The sequence below is a fragment of the Calliopsis andreniformis genome, chromosome 4 (assembly GCF_051401765.1).
Source record: "Calliopsis andreniformis isolate RMS-2024a chromosome 4, iyCalAndr_principal, whole genome shotgun sequence".
NCBI classification, from domain to species: domain Eukaryota; kingdom Metazoa; phylum Arthropoda; class Insecta; order Hymenoptera; family Andrenidae; genus Calliopsis; species Calliopsis andreniformis.
In genome coordinates this window covers 4,367,599-4,392,702 of record NC_135065.1, presented here as the reverse complement: position 1 = coordinate 4,392,702, position 25,104 = coordinate 4,367,599, and the positions used below count along the sequence as shown (strand labels likewise).

Below are 25,104 nucleotides of genomic sequence, written 5' to 3'. Positions count from 1 at the left end.
TGGAAATAGTGTTAAGAACTATTAAATGATAAGAAGCAAGCAGAAATGACTAAACACACATGAATAATGTATAACACACGTGATCGCTAATGGCTTCTGCAAGCTGATGCGACCTTAAATAAATAAAATAAACAAAAAATTACTAAATATTTAAAATCTCCAACGCAGTAATGATACACTCCCAAGGAAACATCATTTTGGAAAAATGATAATTTGCCACATGTTCGAGATTGAATGTCATTTGAATCCCATTTCCTCGGGACGGGAGGGCAAAGTATAGGAAACTGTTAGATACGCGAGGGCCGATTACGAATCGTCGTTTTCGCACGAATTCCTCCCCCATCGAATGAGACACTTGATGAAATTGAATTAACGATCGTCCAGCAGTTTGCGCGAAAGTAATTTGCAAAGCGATTTTTGCCCAGGAACTTTCAATTTATACAGCGCGAGTTTCACCTCCTTTACCGGAGATAATGAGGCGGAATCTTAAAGGCGTCGCTCTGGGACGCCCTGGGTAAATGTAACGTATAAGAGAAGCAAGCTCGAACTTCCATCCTGGAAGATATTACGACTCGAATATGGCCGTCATTTGAACTTTACATTTCATTTAAAGGACTGCTTTCGTTCGACGTAACCTTTCTGCGGTGATTTTTTAAAGACTTCAATTGGAACGAAATTATAGCATTCAGGAATTTAAAAATATGTTCTACTATTCTTAGAGAGCAAACGACGTCTTAAAGATGTCCATTTTATGTTAATTTTATGCCTGAAAGTCTTACGACATGATTTGAACGTCTTAAAAACATCCAACAGTGTACGTTTTAAAGACTTCCGAAATTTACGTCCATAAGGCGTCTTAAAAATACGTGGACTTAGGAACTTACGCTTTTGGATATTTTAAGGATATATGTTTTATCTAGTGAGGCAACACTAGACGACTTGTAGCATGCCACAGTATTTTTTAAATTAAATAGTATGTGCACATGTTACAATAATTAAAAAATTATTTAGAAAACGATGTCATGGTCACTTTTAGGAGTTTTTCTAAATCATTTTTAAATTATTGTAAAATGTGTAATTTAACTGAAAAAATACTGTGACATACTACAAGTTCACCTAGTATTGTCTTCCTGGAATTACGTCTTTATAAATGTAATTTGGACGCCTTTACGATGTCTTATGAATGTTTATAAGACGTTTTTAAAACGTCTCTGTGCGATATGGGTTGATTAATTTCTTCTGTATTTATTACTTCTCATCTATTTATTAATTACAATAGAACATTCTGTACATTTCAAGCATTAGGGATGAAAAAATATCGTCTGTTTAATATCTTGATATACAGAATGTTCGACTACAAGTGTCAGAGATTTTAAAAGCTAATTCTACATTCAAAAATAACGTCTTGAATGTTGAAAAGTTATTAATTGTTGTAAAAACGTATAAAATTCGCATGAAATGTGTCTGACTTGCGATTTATTCTACTGTCAGCGCGCATTAGTCAAGCCAAATCCAGCGAAATCAGTAGAATAAGTCCAAAGTCAGACACATTTCACACGAATTTTATTCGTTTTTACAATAATTAATAACTCTGAAACGAAGCCCAAAACGCAGTTTTGCCATTCTTGATTTCTGTTTTATTTTAGCATGTAGAATTGTCTTTCAAAATTTCTGACACCTTCGTTAAATACTCTATATATTTTCTTGTATATGTATATCTTCTCCACAAATTTATCATTATTCCCTCATTTTCTGCAATTATTGTTTCATTTTCTTTCACTATTACTTTCGGTAAAGTAATTAATATTTGACTAACGTAACCTTCTAAACTCTACAAATTGATTGTATTTATCAAATAGCAAGTTTATAATGAGTAAACATTCTATTATTTATGATAATTAAATTTCCCATCTAGTAGTTGACCCACACTGTACGAATGAAATTTACTAATTATTATTGAGGCCAATTATTTTACAGTTATATTCAATACTCTATTTGCTACATTATCTTAACAATATTATTTATTTGGAAGGAATAGAATACTTCATATTACAGATGAAGTATTTGATAATAGATAAATGAAAATAGAAAGAATAATTCTATATTACAAAATATAAAAAAAATAAAAACTGATAAAATTGTAATCGTAGCTTTGTTATTAACGTGTAAAGATTTGGGTGAAGTGCACTTGAGACCTAAAAATTCGTCTATCATCGGCCTAGGTTTAATAGGTCAGTAGGTGAGTGCTCAAGTACCATAAAAAAAGCATTGAGCTGAAGTTAGAAGAATATATGAGATTCACCTTGGATAAGCTTATTTTTTTTAACTGTGCACTCAAATACTGATCCATTGAATTCTGTTCTAATAGATGGATTGCTATGTCACAGGCGCGTTTCATTTGAATTTGGAAACATTAATAACACGGAAAACAAGAAACGATCATTAATTTCGTTACTGTTGATTTTCACTTTATATTATCCTTTAGAATCCATCTCACGAATTCCATATTTACTGAATAATACACAGTAATGAATGATCCCTCCAAATTATTTGTATAACCCATTTCAATAAGCTGAGGTAAAATAGCACATGGTTTGTGATTAGCACAATATATTGCTCAGTTTCTGCAGTAATGATATAACTCTAAAAATAATTAGTTTTGAGTTATTAGTATTAGAAAATCAATCTTGTGTGAAACGAAACTATTGCTCCATTTATTGAATAATTATGATTTTTTAACCATGTCACTGTGCAGCAAATGAGCGATATCATATATTATTTATGACATAATTGTCGAATGAATTGTACGTTTCTAGATTTCATTTTGACATTAGCAATTCGTACAGTGTACAAAAATGTATAATAGTGTTAATTAACATGAACATCGATTTTATACTATTATGTAAGAAACTCTGTTGAAAATTAAAAAAACGTATACTCAAACTTGTGTATTATTTCTCCATGTTCACCAGACAGATTAAATCTACGTGCATATGGATATATATTTATATCAAATAATTATAAGAAAGAAAAATAAGAAGAAAAAAGCAGTAAAGCATCATAAAAATTAAATTTTTGCAAATGTATGCACAAATGTTTCCATGACTCTTTTTCAAAATCAGTCATTCATATTCTCTTTAAAATATTAATCATAACTTTCATCACTAAAAATGTATTCATCATTGCCTGCGATAAAAATAAGAAGTTCGACACTATAAATTAGTAATCTCCAAATTAAAAAACCACGTCTTAAAATATCGATTGCAATAATACACACGGATTCAGTTCTCAATTTTAATGAAATATGTATCTACACTCCCACTCACACTTGTTGCTTCAAAAATCCGATCGAAGACTTACAATTACAGAAAGTCGCTATTTTATTTACGAGAACATGACGCAGAGCTATAGAAAAATCGAGACTAGTCAAATGCTCAACAAGTTCTCGTGCTACTTTATGTACTAAAAAACATCGAATTGAACCTTCTTGTTAAATTTACCAGAAAGAAAAGGCTGTTTCTGTCGTAAAACATTAACAACGCTATTGAATTTACTGGCAGTAATTTTTACGGGCGCCACTTCGATGCAGTACACTCTCCCACAAATAGTATTATTCAAAAAACCAGAAAACGTAACAAAGCTAAAATATCGTCTTACCTACAAAGCAAACTGTTTCCTTGTTTTCCGTGTTGTTTCAGACACTTCCATTTATCTTCCTTCGCGGCAAAACATTCCGTGTGTTCTGACGATAAATTCTAAGAAAATTCAACTGCCGCGACGTTTACAGTACCAACAGACGTCGAGCAATTTCGCGGTACTTCCGGTGAAATCGATGAAACGATAAAACCACCACGACCCTTACAGTGCTCGTAACCAATTTCCACTGAAACAGCCAGCCGCCAGCAAAATTTGAAAATTGCCGATCTAAATTGACTGACTCCTATTTGCGTCGGTTATAAAACGTAATCTGCCAATCAGCTTCACTCATGTCTCTCTTGCTATACTAATGCAAGTTATCCACATGCAATACAGGCCTGGTAGCACGCTTCCAGGAGCTTCCGCAGCCTCTAGGCTTTATTTAGAACTTTTAGTTGCGGACCTTCAGCGCGAGAATTTCCAATGTTTTGTTTACCACGAAATACCGCGATGCATCCGCTGCAAACTGATAAACACGACTTGTAAGAAATGCAACCGACACTATTACTTTCAAATTTTCTTGATACATTGGCAACAAGGATGGTCCCTAATAGTTTTTGTTAGCGAACTTCTCTTGAGGCACTGAATTCTGAAAGTTTTGAAACGCTTTTATTACGCGTCGCGTATTATCGATGCCCGTTAATTTATCGTTAATTAATGTTTTTTAACTTGTTGTTTACACTCACAGATTTTGTAACAGCTTATGGTTTTTCGAACATGTTGAAGTGTCTGATAATGATATTCTCTCTGTAACGATCTACCGTGCACTATTTACGTATATTTTGCATTGTCTAGAGACGGTCCCGAAGAACGACTTATCTTTGTCAAATATTAACACTGTCAACGCAATCTCGGTATACGGTGAAACAATGCTTTACCTTCAAGAAAAGAATCACTTTAAAGAAACGTGATGTGATTTTCTTTCTAGGATTTGTGATCACTGTGCTGTAACATTTAGGGTCAAACCACGCCATCGACACGCTCACGGTCTGCTCACGCTCAATTCTTGGAGCTACACTCTTCTAACACACGATTGAACCGAAATTGGAGCGTTACTCATAATGTGAACACATAAATTTAAAAATAATAAAATACAATGAAATAATATTTCATTGAACCGAGAATGGAGAGTGTGTCGATAGCGTGGTTCGACCCTTTTATCAGAGAGTAGCACTTTACCAAAGAACAAATGCTAAATGGAGCATTATCAGCCATGTATTTTAGCTTCCTTAGACTTATACAATAAAAATTGAAGATCCTAAAAATTAAATTAACAGAAATAAGTGTTTAAAAATGAACATTTCATTTTTCGATTTTATTATATTATAATTATATTTACTAATATACACATAAATAAAAAGGTTTTAAGAAATATGTCCGAAGGAATTTATCCACACCCTCAGAAGTATATAATACATAGTACCTTAATATTTAGGAAATAATAAATATTACAAGAGTTTCAGCTCTCTAATTTTTATTGTATATAAAAAATGTCTAGATACAAAATTAATTTCATTAATATTTTCTTCCTTTTAAATAGTTTCATATTTTACTAAAATCTAAGTAAATTTTCTTATTTTACTTTCTATAGTACTTTTCAAAGAATAATTGCAAATGAAGAAGTTGTACTATCTGTCTTGATATACAAGGCACATAATTATATGTTCCATGCTAGCATGTGCAATACATATAGCTTTAAACGCTAATAAATATTGAAGTTTGAATTTTGTAAGTACTAAAGTGTAATAATCAACTTTTAATATTATTACAAAACATATTCAAAACAGATTTATTTTATATACTACACAAAGTAACGTGTTTTTGATAGAAGAAATCTACTATAAAAATATAGTGTGAAACTCCTATAATACAGCTGCTTATTAAATAATTTTTATTAAATATACTTCCCATTAAGCTTAATACTTCTGTACATTATTAACAGAATTACTTCTCCACGGATATTACGAACTAATGATATTTCTGCACGTTCTGTAGCCAGAACATTTTATCTATGTGACAATGACATATTGTTATTATGAACCAAGTAAATCTATGAAAACAATAAAAATATTTTCAGTGGCGTTAGTTGCGCTCGTCGTTACATTATGTGAGTCACTTTTAATGATAAATAATCAAAAAAAGAAATTTCTAGGAAATTCCCAATCACGGTTTGTGCGCTTCATCTTGTGACTCGTTTTCAGGTTCATCAGTACATATACACATTGAATCTGATATACTTCCACCTAAAATGAAACATGATTGTGAATATATAATAACACAATGTTATTTCCACAGGAGAAAGACAAGTAATATTTTGCTTTAGAATAAATCACAGTTTCATATTTACAACGATTAAAATACACTTACAGACAATACTACGTTTTCAATATTGCAAAATTTAATTTTATAAAGAAAAAACATAACACAGAAAAACTTTATCAACTTATTCTTGTAACATTAAGAATCTTCTTGAATCATAAAATTACAACCTTAGTATTGTAAAAATTAACAGTTAATATTTCAATGTTAAAAATTAAATAGTTAACTATTACTATAATTTGAAAGAATTATTAATATCATTGTGAAAATATCAATGGATTCGAAATCAGTTTTTACTTACAATAAAGTGTTTTTATAAATGTAACACAAAAATGAAATATTGTGATAAAAATGTTAGTACTAAACAGGTACTATTGCCTATAGCACCTTACATGCAATTAATTACCGTGCACAAACAAGACATTTTTATATCATGTTTATGTTAAATGTTTAAGATTTATTTTTTAGTAGGCAAGCTTCATCAGTTTTATCTCACTCAAAGTATAAACATATTGTAGAAATTACGATACCAAAATCTCACATACTTGCACAACATTTTAATCCACTTAATTAATAAAGAATAAACAGTATCAGCGAATTACCAGCATTATCGCTGAAACCTTTCAATTTTAGAACAGAATAAGGGAACCAATAACAAAACCAAGATAACAATGGGTAGTAAAAATGGATATTATAATTTTGGAGTAAAACTAAATGGAATGAATAAGAAATATGAACAAGTTATAATTTATAAAGGTCAATACAAACAAAAGAAAATATTTATTCGATAATCAATTTAATTATTTTGTATTCATTAACGTTTTTAAATTCTTGTAAAAAATGTTGAATATTAGGACTAAGACTATATGATAGTTGAAAAAATAATAAAAACAGAAAGACGTTCTCAGTAAATTATGTAAATCGATGAATACACAGAAAATAAATATTCCGTTTGTATTATTATTTCAAAACCAAGAACAATGGGTAGTAAAAATAGATATTATAATTTTAGAGTAAAATTAAACGATTATTAAACGATAATTAAACGAAATTAAACGATAGTTGAAAAGATAATAAAACCAGAAAGATGTTCTCAATAAATTATGTATATCAATGAATACACAGAAAATGCGTTTGTACTATTATTTCAAAACCAAGATAACAATGGATAGTAAAAATGGATACTATAATTTTGGAGTAAAATTAAACGATTATTAAACGATTATTAAACGATTATTAAACGATTATTAAACGATTATTAAACGATTATTAAACGATTATTAAACGATTATTAAACGATAATTAAACGAAATTAAACGATAGTTGAAAAGATAATAAAAACAGAAAGACGTTCTCAGTAAATTATGTAAATCAATGAATACACAGAAAATAAATATTGCGTTTGTATTATTATTATTTCAAAACCAAGATAACAATAGATAGTAAAAATGAATATTATAATTTTGGAGTAAAATTAAATGATAATTAAACGATAGTTGAAAAGACAATAAAAACAGAAAGGCGTTCCCAGTAAATTATGGAAATCAATGAATACACAGAAAATAAATATTCCGTTTGTATTATTATTTCACTTCTTAGTTTCCGCGTTTATGCTTATAAATTTAAACAAAGACTTTAACTATTAAATTAACTTTAAAAATGAAAACATTAAACTGATTATCGTATCAAATGGAAAAAAGAGAAAGAATTATGAAATCATGAAAATAAAGTATGTACCGGGTGTACAGCACTATCAAGGAAGGCCCAGTGATGTGATTTATAAACGCGTTGATTCAGCTTGCCCATTATTCTTAGTATCTAGATATTTGTCTGCAAGAAAGATGTTTGCAAATTACACAAAATTGACTCAACATACATTCCATATTAGGCCATGTAAAATAGTATGTTGAATGATATAGATGATTTAATATCTTTAAATAGGGTTTACCATTCAGATATCTAAGCTATAGCGATAGTTTCAAAATTATGTTATAAAATATATAGAAGAGAATATAAATATAAGCAAAATATTATTAAGAGAATAAGCTACAAGTGATGTTTCAGTCTTAAAATAGCAAACCCTGTTTGAATCAATAATAAATAAAACTGTACATGAATGTATTTGTAACATTTAGAAAAAATTAGTTATATACCCCTTACAATTGTTTTGAGAAATATTTTTATGCTCTATATTTAATTTTTTGTATTAGTAGTATTGTATGAGTCATAATAATGCCTTCTTATTCAAAATGTTCTAATGTAATGTAACAGAGAAAATGTACTTGATTAAATAATGTAACAAAGCTCACTTCACTACAAATTTTTCTTCATATAGTACTAAAATTATTAAACAGTTGCCTTAACAGATTATCAAATTTATCAAGGTGAGGGCCACAAACTATTAAAAAAATTGATGAATAAAAGGCCACGTTAATTACTTTTAATTTTCCTTTTTGCATTATCTACTATCATTAAGTACTCAACTGCTGAAAACAGATAAACATTGTGTATGTGCATAATCTTCGCTATCCTTAGCGTGTTTCAGTTGTACGTATTTTTTACGTTTACAGATGTTTTTCTACTGTATAAAGTATGTAACAAATTTTATAATTCCACTATATTTATGAAAAAAATTGTAGCACTTAATGTGTCAAAAATATAATAAAACTGTATTATTTTCTTACTTTTTACCTCAAAATCTGTCGATTTAATTCCAAACTTGCAAACAATTCATGCACTGTGCAGAAATAATCACACTATTGAGAGTCTTAAGTATAAACATGGTAATTTGCGAGAGCCATTAATAAGAGCAATATTGAAAAAATATCATTTGTAAATAAGAACAATGCAATGTTCACTCATATCAGGAGCATTTTAAATGTTACCATCAATTTACTTGTCTCTTATTATTAATAAATTATAATCTTGAAAATAATGTACTACTACATATTTAATATAAAACTGATAATGCATTATTATTCTTAAAATATCTACATTATCCTTGCAAAAAAGGTTTTTGATAAAAGACAATGAAAAAGACCTGACAATAAAAAAGGTATAAAACTTGTATAAATATCTGTGTACACATAAACATGTATCAAACACCAAGCTGTATTAGTAGCGATTTTCATACTAACATGCAAATAAGATGCCAAGACAAAGTATTTTTTTAAATATTTGCACATAGTATCACACACCTGCAATTGCAAGATCAACTAGTGCCTTATCCTTCTGTATGTACAATGCTGTAATGAAGAAAAACAAACTCCCAATAACTTCTACGAACATTGTAAGAAACATTGCGTATTGTAACCCGCGAAATTCGACGAGTGTATCTTGAATTTGGTGCGATGCCTTTATGTCATTCACTGACTCACACATACCCATGTCTGTATGAAGAATCGTTTTTAATCCTTCTGATAACTGAAATTAATCAAAACATTCTTAAATGCTTAATAACAGAAAAATCATAACTAATAAAATTCGACGATATACTGAAATTAAATTAAAAAAAAGAAAAACAAGATATACCGTAAAAGCATTTAAAATTGCTAGCAGCTAAACTACAATTTCTAATTCATGTAATAATTCTTACTGATGAATTTTAAAAGTAATTTTAGGATACTGTATTTAGAGTAGCAAATTTTATGTTAAAATTGAAAAACATTTTGGCTAAGATTAACAAACAAAATTTTAGCATGTGTATGGATTTTAGATATTTACCAAACCAATAAGATAAGGACTTCCTGCATCTCCAAATGCATGAGCAATAAGTATCTGGAAGGCTTCTCCAGTAGATCTCCTTGTTGGTATCACTACATACTGTAACAATTTAAATTAAAAAATCTAGAAATATATCTTAGCTTATTGTATAGATCTACAAAGATAAAAATTTGTAAATTACACACCAACAACATATCTGCCACAATAGACCAATTTAAATTTAAGGACAACTGTCCAAAGAATATTAATGTGTAACACAATGTAGAATTTGTATTGGCAGTTAAAAGTGCAAAGAACAAAAATGGCATGCTAATTAAAAGTCCTATAGCACATATTAGAGGATCAGCTTGCTGCCACTTCACTCTCAATTTTTGAGCTAGGAATGAACCTAACGGTACACCTATTAAACCAGATGACATTCCTATTAATCCAAATGTGTATGCAACACTGAAATATTTAAAATGTTTATCAACATAAGAATGTTTACAATTACAGTTAACAGATAACCAGAAGTCAAGTGAGAAATACATACTCATCTGAATTTACATTGTTGTTATTAGAATGCAAGGCCAATCCTAACTGTAAATATGTTGGAGCCCACCAAGCCAATGCACCCGTAACAAACGCTACGCATGTGAATCCAGCAGTAGAAAACATAAAACTTGGACTAAAATATACAGAGACATTATGAATTATAAATAATTTTACAAACTAAATTCCTGATACAGTAGATTCTAATGTATTTTATGTATTATATGAAAATCTATCGTACTTAATTGTTTAATGTTTACTGTAATATTTACTTTTTTAATAATGCTTTGACATCATCCGACCATGCAGTGCTTGCCAAATGAACTCCACCTTCCCTTTCTCCCCTAATTGGTTCTCTTACTACTGTAAGTAACAAAATAATTGCTATTATACCTAACATTGGGGTAATACGTAAACCCCATTGCCATGCACCAGTGGCTCTTGCTGTTTCACCCCCTGTTATGTATCCTAAGCCACTGTAAATTAAGTATATTTATTAATATACAATCTTTAAGTATTATTTATTTTTAGCTGAGGAAATATTATTTGTTACTACAATGAATGTACCGCTAAACTGACAAATAGTACTGATTAAACCAAATCTAAAATTGGACCTACATGGTTTTATGACCTAGATATAATTGCCCAGATTAGTTGGGCCAGTCCTATATATAACTAATACATTTGTCACAGTAACAAACAATACTCCAATTCATTTAAGTAAAAAATAAAAGGTAAAGTACCTTCCAACTGGTATTGCAAAATAGAATAGTGCAAGCATTTTAGACCTTACATTTTTAACAAATAAGTCACTTATTATCGTTGGAGCAATTGTGGAATAACTAGCTTCACCTATTCCGACAAAAGCCCTAAATAAGAGAAACCATCCATATGACTGAAATAGTTTTAAAATATTAATTTTATGAACTTTTTGCACATCATGAGCATAGTTTAAGAAATGTATATCGTGTTGAAATATTATTTTGTGGAAGGAACAACTATCTAATACACTAAATATGTTGTTCATATTAGTTGAGTGTTGCCTTATGAATTCAGCATTTTCAAAAGATGCTAAGATAGAGATTTTAAATTTGATAGATTCGTTCTTTTAAATAACAAGAATGCAGAACTATAAAGAAGTTTTCCCTCCAAATAGCATTGTTAAGATTACCTTCATAAACGAACCAACAAATGTTGTCAAACACCACATGAACACACCCAGGCTCATCAAAACTTTTCTGTTATAACGATCACCCAAATATCCAAATAATGGTGCGAACAGCATATACGTTAAAATAAATGCAGTTTGGAGTAATCCAGACTTATCGTTGCCAATATGAAACTCATCTTTTATAGATGTTAATACACCTATAAAAATTATATATAGCTTTGTTTAGTTTAGTTTAGTTTATTTAATCTTTGAATAATTCCACAATATAACACATAATGACTTCATGTGAAGAGAAATGCTACACACCAGCAACTGTAAAACGGTCCATATAATTTATAAGATTAACGAAACATAACACACCGACAGTGACCCAGTCACTTTTACTTATTAATCTTAGATCAGACGGCATTCTTCCTTTTATTCGATTTTCTTTAGAAGAGTTTTGTGCGTTTTCTGCATTTACCATATGATACTCATACGTCGAGACCACTGTAATACTGTCATCGGCCATGACTCGGAGAACTGATGCAGGTGCCAAATGTTCTTCACATTGGCATAATTTAGTTCCAGTTCCAAAAAGTATATCTTAACCTTCTCGTATCATAATATAACCTTAAAAAGGCAGGAGTCTACGATACAATGTATTTTGATCCACTGCACTAGCATCACTGATACACTGTTGAAAACCCAAACACGATTCACCAGTCTATGATAGTAACTACACAATTTACAAATTATGCATTTAAATTACACCCCACGCCAAACATCAATCGCGTGTCAACGTCACAGCGTCACGCGATTGTATGTGGTATAGTAGTGGAATAGGAGTGGGGGACATGTCCACAGTCCACAGTGATCCAATAGGAGCCAAAGATTTGTCCTAAATAGATATGTACTGGCATCTAGTGACAGTATCATGACAGTTTGTATATCACATTCTGAAATACCGACTTCATAAAAAGTGGTTTTATTGCGTCCTCGCGTTTAATAATGAAGATGTTGACACTAAAACTCAAATCAAATTAAAACGTCAAAGTTAGTTGAAAAAACAAAAGTCAATCAAATTGCTTAATGTTCGCCTTTAGTACATGGACTTTGTTCTTATTGTAATACTATAAGATGTGATTGATTCACGTCATACATTTAATTCACAGAGAGAAGCTATTATATCTAAATCAAAATAAAGTTAATTCATTGTTAGAGAATTGGGGTGACCCATACCTGGCCCAATTCAGTCTTCTAAATGTTAAAAGAATTATGTTTTCCTTTCAAATTACATTTTCAAAATTACTTTCACAAATAAGCCAAAAAATATTATGAAACGCTATAAAAATACACCCATGCATATACTCATGCTAAAAAGCGAGCACAGTGACAAAGTAGCAACGAAAATGACTCCCCATTCGAGAATGGCAAGCCATTAGTAGTTTCCCAATCTTGCAGGGACTCTTCGACTTCTTTCTTCGGGCGGTCCACCCACCTGAAACTTAAGACTAGGTGCTCGAGATGCCCTGCCACAAGAACAAACAAAAGTTCTAAAATTTGGGAATACCACGAGAACACGATCATCAGTTGCTTGGGATTCTAGAGCTCCCAAGGAATCTCTGATCTTGTTATCGCGCAGAATCTCGAGCACAACGTTCGAGCCTATCCTTCCGATCGCGACTCAGCGACCCCAGTGCAATGTCGCTGAATTCAAAGAGCTGAGAATGGAAAACTGAGGCAATGGCATGCTCCAACGCGCCAGCTTCACTTTCAACTCTTTAAATGGAGTACCCCAGAAACAAGTCACCACACGAAAACGCACCTACCCGATTAGAGAGACTGTGATGACCTGCCCTGGACCTACTTACTTAAATCTAACCATTCACACCAGAAGATAAACTACCTACCTATCTAATTAATCCTATTGCCCTATATTTAAAAAATGGCAAAAAGACAATCACACCATTCACCCCCGACCCCCCACCCCCGTCTCTTTCACTCCACGGTTCTCACACATGACACTCGGATGCAAAAGCCTAAACTAGGAAGAACGTCCCGGGACGCCTTCGTCATCCGAGCTTGGCACACAACAAGCACACTTTAAAATACGTACCATTTTCCTGAAATCGACTGGCAAAGGTTACTGATCATTGCGTGTGTAAATAAATAGAAAGCTAGTACTGATTTATGATACAAACACTTGAATTAAAGTGTGTTTTTACGACTGTTTGTATTGAATACAGTGCGTGTACATTGATTGCACGTATTCTGTTAAGTATTTATTATATTACGAACCGACGCAATTCCACTGCCTAACCACACACATACATCATGTGGAAAATACGTCGTGCACGATACACTAACACAGTGCCAATCGCTAAGAAATATTATTAAATCTTATGACTAGTTCGTCGTACCCCATCGCTTCCACCCATCCAAGTAGCACCTGAGCACGTGAATGAGTCGAAGGCAATGGGTACGGGATTTGTACCTGAAAATCCTGAACTAAAAACAATTATTAGTGTAGAGTTTAACGATCTAATTTCATTTTTAATGTAAATGACTCGACTTTATAAAAATTTTTTAGCAAGGAGAATGATTCTAATCTTTCTTCATTTCAGCAAGAAAAAGACTCTACTTGAAGATTTCTTTATCAATAAAACAAGGACTCTACTCGAAAATCTCTTTATCAAGGAAAAAGACTGTAACAACAAGCACTTTATAATGCAAGAAAAAATTTTACTTTAATAATTTTAGAATCTTAATCTTCGACAATTCCTTTGTCAAGTAAAGTTTCTAAAAGAAAATTTAAAAGTTATTGCTCATGTTGGTTACTTGACAACGAAATCCACCGACGCGAATGCCTTCTTGTATGTACATGAAATGGAACATACTTATTCCTCTCAAACAATTGAACTTTAATGAAAGAAAATTAAGTTTTGATATTTCTTTGTAAAATCATAATATTTTACTGATATTCCTTTTAATTCTATTCAAACGTGAATACTATAAAATACAATTTACTTCATTCAGAAACACGCTATACAAGAAGTCCCTAGCCTGAGCTAATAAATACACAGAAAAAAATGTTACTACTCACGGGTATAAAGTATAAATTATACCCGCGGTCACTGTGCTCGTCAAATCAACAAAAACAGTACAACCAGTCACTCGTGTCGCTTCAGACCTTTGCGTCCTACGACATGATTGAGTGACCAGAGGAAGCAAAAACATGCATTACCTTAACACCCACGGGATGAAGGCAGCCCGATGAATTACCCAGGGGGTGTCTGCTGGGCCTGGAATGAAAAAAATGGCAAATATTAGCAAGTCTCTTTTCAAAGTTTCAAATTTAGACCTCTAACTTCTAATGCCAAGAGTTAAAGGTCAAATTAAATAAAATGATAATTACATTATTCTTCGCGTTCCGGCGCCCGAATTCTCCAACACAGGAATTTGTCTTCTTTGTGTCCGAAATTACCAACCAGCGAACAACACTGACTCTACTCGCGTCATCAGAGCTCCCGATGCTCTGGAAATTGTTTAAAACACGCCAAAAATATCTATTCTAATATCGCGTGTATCTAAAAATCGAAGCATGAAGGAATACTACTGTAAGAGTAACACTGATCAGCAAAATAACAAAAGACTGTCCCTATTACGCAATAAACAGAATCTACAACCGCATTGCACGCGGTCAAAAACTGCCTAAAAAAATTTCTTCGTAAACGGTTATCCAATTGGTTAATTAAAAATCTGTAACAAAGAAAAAATGCAAATATAAAATAAGCATATTTAAATAAATGTAAATATTTTATATAAACTCGATATATACACCATTAGCTATAAATTTGGAATCACTTGTTTGTTCCCATATTTTCAACTATTATTACAATGTCTTTTATTAAAATGATTAACTACTTCGTTTATATTTCTCAGGATTTATTCAGAATTATTCGTATTTTGTGGTACATGCATTACTAACGTTTGAAACAGACACGAATGTTCGATGTAATTCGAAGATATATTAAAAGATACATGTAATTTTTATGCGTAATAACATGAAAGTATCTTATATTTCCGAAATACATAAATATCAGATAAATTCTGCAATGATACTAAAAAGAATAGTAAAAAACGCTTACCTTTGCGATGAGCTCTGCGCTTCGGCGTCCTCCATTCGAAGTAGGCTGCGCGCGCAGCTTCGAGAATCGCAAGCGTATCGTTCGAGTTGCGATTCTATCGAATCTCGCTTGTTTAGCGTCTTCTATCAGTTACCTGTTACATGCAATATAAAAATATAATAAACTTAATAAAACATATAAAATTTCAACAATATTTTGCTTTTAAAACTATAAAAACATAACTATAGTTTATAAAATGCACTATCAATTAATGAATTCTATTAATTTATGCAAACCTATCGAAAGTGTCAGTTGAATCTTCGCGCCATTTTATGTCAACGGTTTTCTATCAACTACAATTTGCCTCGAGGAAGATAAAAGATTTCGAAATTTAAAAAAATAGACAATACCTTAATTACATATTACGCTACACTAGATATTGACATAGAAATAGCACTTGAAACTTACTAAAGCTATTAAAATTTACTAAACTGAGGGAAATTATGGGCCCAAGGCGATTGCAATTGTCGGGAGATCGTAGAGTCAAAAAAATATTTTATACTCTAACACAAATCCATCAGTAATAATAAAATCTTATATTATTCTACGCATTTTTGTCGAGACTGTCAACGACAATGAATTTGTATTGGAGTACAGGATATTTTTTGGTTGATTGTGCGATTGAAGAATGAGGACTACGTATACACTTCTTCACACGAATATCATTCATTAAAGTTACCGATATTAAACTAAATTTTCCAATAAACAGGTTATAATATGCTAAAATTAGTAATATATACCTTTATGAACAGTCAGGAATCGCCAGAAAGAGGATGAAATATGTTTAAAACGACATGTGAGATACACGTCCTGGTCCAGTGACATCCATAGAGGGAATGACGCCGCGCGCAATATGAATAAACATGGCTACTTATACTGGCGGGAGAAATACGATATATAAATTCAAAACTACATGTTTATAATTACAACAGTTGAAAACTTAGTTATATATTAATTTACGGACAATCTGATGATGTAGAATCATCGAAAGGACACTATATATTACTGCATAATAATAAAAATTCAGGAAAATTGTTTATTTGTTGTTTAGAAAACTCGAAAAATTGAGCTAAAAACAGTTGGAGTACAAAAACTACAAAAAGTGGAAAATCGATTATTGATTAATTTATAGGCATTTTAATGATGTAGAATCATTTTATAGATTCTATGCATTAGTATATAATTATAAAAGCCAGCAGAAATTGTTTTTTTATTGCAAAAACTATCTAAATAATTGCGATAATTGTACCGTGGCGCCATCTATCGGTGGCATTCAGAAACTAATTTTAGTTCTTAGATACGATCGCTAGATGGCGCCACGTGTCCATTTATATGTCGTTAAATTTTTTAAATGCAATTTTTGTAATTTTGTAATAAATAAATAATTTCTTTGGGTTTTTACCATTGCATAATGATGTGTGGAGTCCCTACAATGATTCTAAATTCATTCTATATAAACAAATTAATGAATAATGCACTTTTGAATTTTTGTAATTCAAAAGTCGCCGCTAGATGGTTATAGCGTTTCACTGCCCATGTTTTGATCAAATTTACACTAATGAAGATCGAAGTGTTAATAATAAAAAAAAAATGTTTTGATAAAGTTCTTGCTCAAGATGCTTCTTTTGTAATAAATCAAATGTGACACGAAAATAGTAAGGCAAAAGATTCACTGGATCATACATCTGTGGTACGTTATAACTTGATTTGTGTACATGAATTCCACATTGCACATACATTTTCGCAGTATTGCATAGATATTAGAATTAAAATTCAGTATCTTATTGAAAAATAAATATTAAAGATGACACAGTCCCAACAAGTAATTCAGGAACTATATGATTGTTACACGAAGACTGCAGCTAATATTATTTCCTATTATAGTAAGTATTTATAATTCCATTTGATTTCAGATGATAAACGTTTCTTTTTATTATTATTATGTAAACTAATTTCAATATTTTCAATTAGTTTCTCAACTTTTTTAAAGTTTTAATATTATTTAAATATAATTTATGTCATTCGCAATTTAATATTATTCCTATAGCTGCTGATGAAAAGAAAAAGAAATTAAAAGAACTTAGAAATATTGTGGAAAATAATTGCATACAGGACAAAAAGTTAAAGTCAGCAGAAAGTATAAAAGATCGACTATTGGATTTGTGTCGTGATGATGAAGATGATAGAGAAGCAGATATTGAGGCAATTAAACAGGTAATTATATCACTCTTTATTGATGTAATAACATAATAAAAATCTGACACATTTTGTCAACTGTAGGAATATAAGACGGCTATATCAGAAATAGATACAAATGCATCTAACGATGATAAACTTTTAGAGTTTGATAGACATGTTGATGCATTACTAGGTAAGTTCAAGATAATAACTACAATTAACAAAAATATTTTATAACTATTAACAAATAGTATGTATGTGTGTATCTTTTTATATACAGATAGGATACACAGTGAAGAGAATGATGCTGATGAAGAAATGCAGTTAATAGGAGGTTACATAAATGTGACTGATCCCATTTCTAAAAAACGAATTGTAGATCCTGTGAAAAATAGTATATGTGGACATACCTATGATCGAGAAAGTATTACACAAATACTAAAAATAAATAAAAAGACTAGGTATGTGTCACATTAATTCGATTCTGTTTCTCGTTCAAGCAATAATTTCAACGATATTTTCTGTTTATAGGTGCCCAGTTATAGGCTGCAAGAGTACAGAGTTTGTAACGCTTGCAAACCTTCGTACAGACATTGTAACAAAAACATATCTTGAAAAATATCCTGCATAATATTCAATGATAAATTAATGTAAATTAATGAAGTCATATGTCAAATGTACAGATAATGCATTTTGTAAGGTATATTGTAGATAGATGTAAGTATATTTAAGTTTTGTATGCGATTGAAATAAAAATAAAAATTTCACATGATACGTTATGCATCTGACACATGACTTATCAAGTCATGTTTGGCGTTGCAAGAATATTTTTATAATTAAGAACACTTGTAGAACTGCTGGCCTCCTTCCAAGCAGCTGTTCTCAACATCTATTTTAGGTACTAAAGTACAATTTAAAAATGTATCTTAAAATGGTCTAGACACTGTGGTATAGAATCATCACATCTAAAAATATGTTTAGTATTTAATAAATTATTTTAGTAATACAGACATTACACTATAGATATTAATAGAATGTAAAGAATGGACCGACTTCAAGTAATTACATCTTTGTTTATCTCCGCGTTTTGTACCATTATCAATCGATGATGTCAACAGGCTATGTTTATACTTACGTTTATATCAATAGTTTTAATTCTGTCTCGTGGAAAAGCTCGTCGAATCGTTGATGGACTCAATACAGATAGTAGCAATTGGGACCCATTTTTATACGTATCTAAAGATTTAGACGAATCATCGAATTACGACATTACACGTTGGGTACGACAATTGCATCTTCAGCAATGTGCATTCGTAGAAATTGGAGAAGGATTTTGTGCTGTAAGCAAAAAGCATCTCAATCCCTTAGTTTTTCTTAAACAAGTTTTATTTCATATTATCATGTTATAACATACACCAATTATGGAAATCTTTATTGTTATACTCTTGTAGTTGATTAAAGTTTCTTGCAACATATGATCTTATTCATCGTTTATAGTTGTTCGTCGAATTACGTAGCATACCTTCCGACTCCAAAGTATTGGACAATTCCCGAGTAGGTGAATTTTTTCTCGGTATTTGTCCTTGTCTGACACTCCACTCCTGGAATTTGTGCTCACCCGAACTGACCAGTCAGAGAAAAGCCGAATGCACTTTTACCGAAGCTACTCCATATTCAAACACAAGTGCAAGAGTGCATAGGCGATTATGCGATGTAACGTTACTAGGTGAAAATGCCCCAAATTGCAACTGTACCATTCCCATAGCTGGTCAAGGTTTATATAAAACGAAAGGTTGCGTAAAATACTCGGTTTATGATACTTCAAACTATATAGCATTTTATTTAAAACTGAAATTCAATAAATTTGAGATATGGTAACTTTTAGGATTTCCTACGTGCTTTTTAAATCCCTTGCCAGAATCACTATGTTCTCCACGCGGTGTTTGTGGTGTCGCACAGTGTTCTGCGACGACGATAAAAGGAATACACATCCCCCAGTGTGCTTCAAATTGCCATCAGAGACAACCAGTAATTTTATTACACGTTATAATGACAAGTATTAAATATAGAACGTATATACAATATACGTAATAATATTTTAAAGGGTGATAGGGGAGCTTTAATGGAATATAAAATGTCTTACGACATAATGTCCAATCTGCTTTCATTTTACAATAAGAATTCCTTAAGGAGGTATTCGTAGGAAATGGATCTCGAATTTTTAATTTTGCCATTTAAAGATATAGTTTCACAAAATGCGCTGAAACTTTCAGTTCTGCGAAGAAATCGGGCCCTGGACTTCAACTCCGGCAGAAATTAATGCTCTGTGGTCTCGATGGTCGTCCCCAAAGTGTAACAATACTTGTGGCACAGGATTCGTTGTAGCTGTTGCTTCGTGCCAAGATCAAGTAACGTAAATAGTAGCAAACACATTTTTTGGATTATTCTAGAACAAATTCGTTCAGTTAGTTAATTTGAGTCCTAGGATTTTTACATGGTCCATCACAGACATTTTGTAGAGACATGGTTTGGAGTCGAACGAGTCTGTCCTAGAGGATCAAATGAAATTAGAATTTTCTTGTCATAAGTTCAGTGTTATATTCGCTATATAAAATAATAATTCACAATAATAGAATTTTACTCGCTTCTATTTTTCATGAGATATAAATGTCTTGTCAAACATATTCATCGTTATAAGTACCATACATGTCCCATGAGAAGTTCTCTGAAAAAGCTTTACTTCTACTGCTTTCCAGGGGAGTTTTCATAGGACAGGAATAACAATACACATTTGATTAAATACTTATTTTATTCCTGCAAAAGTTCTTAAAAAATCAATATTTATTGTCAATAATACTGCACGTGAAACGAAATAACATACAAAAAATCTACTAGTTATATTGACATTAATAAAATAATGTTTAAGGTATGAATAAAGAGCTACGACTAAAACACAAATTTTGTCAAACTACCTAATTTTAACTATCTTCTGATTATTTCTCAATATCTATTATCAGTCCAAAAGTCGATGATCTTCCACTTAGATGATCATTTTTTATTTTCTCTGAATAACACATTAACCATTTATCATTGCGTTTAACAGAGGAAAGCCAGCCATAGACTGCATAGGGCCAGGATCATTTTGGTGAGCTTGTTTGGGGAAGTAACTCTGTCACCCCCGTCCATGACGAAAGGTGTGAACTTTTCCAGCTGCCCAGACACCTTCGGTAAATGTTACTGCGAGGTAAACATCGTCGACGGAATTATGAGAGCAGCTAGGTTCACAGAACCTTGCATTTCTACTGAAGGGTGTATCTCAAGCAACTCTGGAACATTCACTTTCGAAGGAGAGCCCGATCCCGGTAATAGCGCCGACTTCGACGAGGTCTACGAGGACGACGATCGTGAAAGGTTTGAAGGTACTTGCGTTTACGACTTTCGACTGTTCGATCCACGTCACAACGTTTTATTGGCTCAATTGAGTAATCACTTGGCGTAGAAAATGTAGAAAATAGTACATGTCGTAAATGTACTGGTTCTACATTCCACTATGCAATGGTACAGATAGGTCATTTCTATAAATTTAATCTCCTGGAATTTTATCTTTGAGAACATTTTATAATTCTTAATTATGGTAAATATACTTTTAGCCTTTAATTGCTCTTATAGGGTTGAGTAAAACCTCAGATAGTATATATTTGTTGGTAGATTTCTTATTTAGTGACAAATAGCTCTTTGAGAGTCCCAGTAATCATTCACTTAAGTCACATTGTTTCCTGTGTCACTTTGCAACTAGTGTTATCAACTGTTATTCGTGAAGTGTATTGGTAATAAAGTTTGGAAAAATATTCCACCAGAGCAGTTAAGGGTTGAGACGGAATTTCTTGAGTTCACCTTCAAAAGAGTCCATCATCAATAAAATTCATTTTCGTGGATTACTTCCAAGGCATTGCTCCTAAATTGTATTATTATTGGGAGATTCGAAGTGGATCGACTTATTCCTCTTTTTATTTTCTGTCAGTGTGATGATTCTAAAACATTCTATTGACTCTGCATCAGTAATTTTATTTTTACTCACGTCCTTTGTAAAACGGGTCCATGAAGATTTTTAATATTTCTGTATCGTAAAAAAATTCTTTTATAAGTTTCTAGTTACCTTAGCTACTCAAATTATCTCAATATTTCTGAAATAAAACAGAAGAAAATTCAAAAATTTCAAATATTAGTAAAGTTATACGTCTTTGAACAATTGTCAAGCCACCGTGGTCTCTGAATTATTCAACCTAAGCTACTATCCCATTTCCAGATGCAATCCCCTACCCAGAATCGGTGCGTTCATCGCGACGTCGACTCCTGCAAGCCTACAACCGCAAAGAGGCGTACGGTGTGCGCGAAAATAGATTGGCGGATGACTTGGGAAACGGCAGGGGATATCGGTCGGTTCCGAGAAACCGAATAGACGACGATACCGATTACGACGAGGACGAAGAAGAAGAAGAGGAGAACGACGAGACAGCTGGGGCAGCGCAAGGCGACAAAGAGGAGGAAGACGAGGTGGAAGACGACGACGAGGACGACGAAGAGACGGTGACCGATTCGGATGAAGAGCGCTTTTACGATTACGGTTAGTACTTAGACGTGAATCCTTTCCTGCCTTTTTCTAGATCGGTCTCAGAGACTCCGCGAGGGGTCGTTGGAGCCCCAGGAAGCGCACCCAAGAGGAGAGGTCCGATTACGCAGCGATTGCGTTGGAGGGTAAGCCAGAGGTCAATGAACTCGGGAAGAACGAGGCTATGGAGATCAGATCCGTTACGGAGGATTGTGAGGAAGACACCACGGAACCGCTGCAATATTACGATTACGGTGAGGAAGCGTCGACAGGAGGAGACTAGCATCTAAATTTCTTCGCTTCGTTAGCGGGACCGTTGTCGTGCTCGGCCAATTGATGGTTTTCTGTAAACTCAACAGAGTTAGCTAGGAGTACCACAGAGGAAGTTTTATTGGAATTCATTTGTTCACTGTTTATTTGTGTATCGAGTATGGGTCAATTTGACCAATTACATTTGAAGGGAAGACAATCTTAAAAAATTTTAGATATTCAAAAATACTAGACTCACACTAGTGCTTTGCAGTCATGTTAACATGATCAAATGACTTTGTTGTAAAGTAAAGATACAGTGATGGTACCGAAAAGATAAATGTCTCAATACTTGGACGCTTGATGTCAAAGATCTCAGTAAGTGGACAACCTAAGAATGCATGTCCTGACGCATAGATTGTGTCTTAGTAGCTGAATATATTATTTTATGATAGTATTTTTTTTATTAGGTATGCTGGAATTTAAGCTTAAAATTAAATAAAATTAATTTTAGTGTTCAGGTACTGGGACATAGTTAACTATTGAAACGTTTATCTTATGCGTATAATATCGATATCAGTTTATATATGTATATAAAATCCTTAATTTTAAATATGTACTATTTGTAATGCTGATAGTATTGATTTTTTGTAAGGGAATTCCCTAACACTACTTGTCAGTGATTGATGTATACAGGTTGTTTTTGTAATTTTATGGCATTTTCATCATGTTTTAACTTTTAAATTTCTTTTTGATTACCACTGTAACTTTTGTCTTTATATGTTATACAATTCAAATCGTAACGAGTTGTGTGGTATTATATGATTTTAGATAGTGGAGGGCATGCATCAGCCAAAGTGGAACTTGCATTTGCCATGAAATTGGTCGCAATGAACATTTTGCTGTGGTTCCCTGGATGTTAATTAACAAAACCAGCGAAAATCGGAGGTAACTAGTAGGCAAACATTAAAAGAGATGCAATTAATATTCTCATGGGGATATTTTGTTATAACAAGTGCCAAATTAATTTAATAATAAGTGAAAAAGAATTTCAATTCAGAATGTACAATTTTGAAGTTTGATAATATGTATAATAAACGCAATTATTCTATTGTGCTTTTTATTGTATGATTAGAAAAGTGAAATGAATATAAAGGGTGCTACATAATAATAAATATTAGATGATATAAAAAAGAAAAATGAAAATTGATGGCTTAAACAATACGTTGTATATTACAGAACTGATTTAAGCAAAAACAAAATTTCGTGATCGACTGCTGGGATGATCTATAAATGTCATCGAATTTTTATTTCATATGTTCTAAATTTTTTCATCAATTCTAATGTATATTTAAAAACTTAAATTATTCGAAGATTCACCTAACAATCAGTTCTGCCGACAATAGGGAATATCTCTACATAGCATCAAAGGAGATCCAGAACAGGCGATAAAATTAAAGTCTGATTTAAGGAAGCGATAAAGACGAGGATGTACACGTCCCAAGTTAAAATATATGTGAGAAATTTTAAACATACGCGTTCAACTGACATATTTGGCGAAGAGCTTACGGTTAACGTGTTATTTGCACAAGATAATTTCATTAAAAATGTTGTGATTAAGTAACGAGGGAAACCATTAGCGGCACATCCGCGTGTGCACTTCGTCACGCTGTTATCGGGCTACCATTCATAATCAAAGAAATATGTATGTAATATGTTATGCACATGTTTGCAGATGCATTACAAAATAATAAAAAATTTCTGTATTTCCACTATTCAGATGTTCTACTATCCAGACAAATAATTATTCAAGAAAATATGTGCAAGTGCATTCTTCTGGAGCAACAATTATAAAATTATTTTACTGTGACGTTCAACCGGATATTTTGACTTCAGGTCAGTCCTCTAAAAGGAGGACTTGGTCAAGAAGGACCGCAAAGAACATTTAATTGAACTTAATCGACTTAATGAAGACAATTTCTGTGGTTGTCAACTCTATGAGTGTGCTTGTCCATAAACGTACTTAAACTATACAATACACATCTACAAGTCATAGGAACAATAATCAAAATATAATTCAATATTTATTATTTTTGAACTTAGAATTAGCTAAATTCAAGATATAACAAAAAAATAATTTTTACCTTAACTACACATTTATATTTGGTAAATATTTAAAACTAAATATTTCTTACTGAAGTCATACTTCAATACGAAGCAATTGAATGACTTTTTACAAAAGAAGGAAAACAGTTATTTCGAAATGATATGAGAACTTTTTATTTCATGATCGTAAAAGAACCACCAGTATAATAGAATAGAAGAACGAGTAACTTCATTGTGTTATTTTCAACACACATGAATGTACGTCGTGAATAATGATTAGGTGTGACTTGTTTGGTTACGTGAAAGACTCATTGAGCGTCGAATTAGGCGTGCGTGTCTCGAAAAATTCATTG

At 32.0% G+C, this 25,104-nt stretch overlaps 3 protein-coding genes across 11 annotated transcripts; 2 read left to right on the top strand and 1 right to left on the bottom strand.

Annotated features, from left to right (window-relative positions):
• Positions 1-5,160: 5,160 nt before the first annotated feature.
• Spin (lysolipid transporter protein spinster) lies at positions 5,161-12,136 on the bottom strand. Of its 3 annotated transcripts, XM_076376111.1 has the most exons (10): positions 11,747-12,136; positions 11,441-11,637; positions 11,013-11,164; positions 10,542-10,745; positions 10,271-10,405; positions 9,924-10,185; positions 9,739-9,837; positions 9,213-9,438; positions 7,753-7,845; positions 5,161-5,939 (listed from the first exon to the last, which is right to left on the bottom strand). In XM_076376111.1, exons 1-9 carry the CDS (start codon positions 11,949-11,951, stop codon positions 7,793-7,795), a joined length of 1,533 nt encoding a protein of 510 aa, XP_076232226.1. In that variant the 5' UTR covers positions 11,952-12,136; the 3' UTR covers positions 5,161-5,939; positions 7,753-7,792. The 3 variants fall into 3 exon arrangements, with proteins under 3 accessions (XP_076232226.1, XP_076232225.1, XP_076232228.1); XM_076376110.1 differs by lacking the exon at positions 7,753-7,845; XM_076376113.1 differs by lacking the exons at positions 7,753-7,845; positions 11,747-12,136 and having other exon boundaries at positions 11,013-11,138; positions 11,441-11,579.
• Positions 12,137-17,152: 5,016 nt separating this feature from the next.
• On the top strand, positions 17,153-19,270 carry LOC143178266 (uncharacterized). 2 transcript variants are annotated; one of them, XM_076376805.1, is made up of 6 exons: positions 17,153-17,299; positions 17,414-17,492; positions 17,657-17,823; positions 17,890-17,980; positions 18,068-18,248; positions 18,319-19,270. In XM_076376805.1, exons 2-6 carry the CDS (start codon positions 17,414-17,416, stop codon positions 18,416-18,418), a joined length of 618 nt encoding a protein of 205 aa, XP_076232920.1. In that variant the 5' UTR covers positions 17,153-17,299; the 3' UTR covers positions 18,419-19,270. The 2 variants fall into 2 exon arrangements, with proteins under 2 accessions (XP_076232920.1, XP_076232919.1); XM_076376804.1 differs by having other exon boundaries at positions 17,153-17,492.
• A 138-nt stretch (positions 19,271-19,408) lies between these two features.
• LOC143178264 (uncharacterized) lies at positions 19,409-24,568 on the top strand. Of its 6 annotated transcripts, none has more exons than XM_076376799.1 (6): positions 19,409-19,815; positions 20,061-20,195; positions 20,891-21,206; positions 22,094-22,374; positions 22,452-22,650; positions 23,477-24,568. In XM_076376799.1, the coding sequence occupies exons 3-6, from the start codon at positions 20,972-20,974 to the stop codon at positions 23,566-23,568; spliced, it is 807 nt and encodes a 268-aa protein (XP_076232914.1). In that variant the 5' UTR covers positions 19,409-19,815; positions 20,061-20,195; positions 20,891-20,971; the 3' UTR covers positions 23,569-24,568. The 6 variants fall into 6 exon arrangements, with proteins under 6 accessions (XP_076232914.1, XP_076232916.1, XP_076232917.1 ...); XM_076376801.1 differs by lacking the exon at positions 19,409-19,815 and having other exon boundaries at positions 19,897-20,195; positions 20,891-21,031; positions 21,135-21,206; XM_076376802.1 differs by lacking the exon at positions 19,409-19,815 and having other exon boundaries at positions 19,897-20,200; positions 20,891-21,031; positions 21,135-21,206.
• Positions 24,569-25,104: the final 536 nt, after the last annotated feature.

Bases quoted from the DNA above. Each gene is read 5' to 3' on its own strand.
- Spin (XM_076376110.1), bottom strand. From the start codon at position 11,951: ATGGCCGATGACAGTATTACAGTGGTCTCGACGTATGAGTATCATATG. The intron at 10,746-11,012 runs GTACTTTACCTT...CTTAATTTACAG, and splicing joins TTTGCAATACCAGTTGGAAG to TGGCTTAGGATACATAACAG. The intron at 9,439-9,738 runs GTAAATATCTAA...GATTAATTTCAG, and splicing joins GTCCTTATCTTATTGGTTTG to TTATCAGAAGGATTAAAAAC.
- LOC143178266 (XM_076376805.1), top strand. From the start codon at position 17,414: ATGACACAGTCCCAACAAGTAATTCAGGAACTATATGATTGTTACACG. The intron at 17,493-17,656 runs GTAAGTATTTAT...TTATTCCTATAG, and splicing joins TAATATTATTTCCTATTATA to CTGCTGATGAAAAGAAAAAG. The intron at 17,981-18,067 runs GTAAGTTCAAGA...TTTTATATACAG, and splicing joins ACATGTTGATGCATTACTAG to ATAGGATACACAGTGAAGAG.
- LOC143178264 (XM_076376799.1), top strand. From the start codon at position 20,972: ATGACGAAAGGTGTGAACTTTTCCAGCTGCCCAGACACCTTCGGTAAA. The intron at 21,207-22,093 runs GTACTTGCGTTT...TCCCATTTCCAG, and splicing joins CGATCGTGAAAGGTTTGAAG to ATGCAATCCCCTACCCAGAA. The intron at 22,375-22,451 runs GTGACCGATTCG...GCCTTTTTCTAG, and splicing joins ACGAGGACGACGAAGAGACG to ATCGGTCTCAGAGACTCCGC.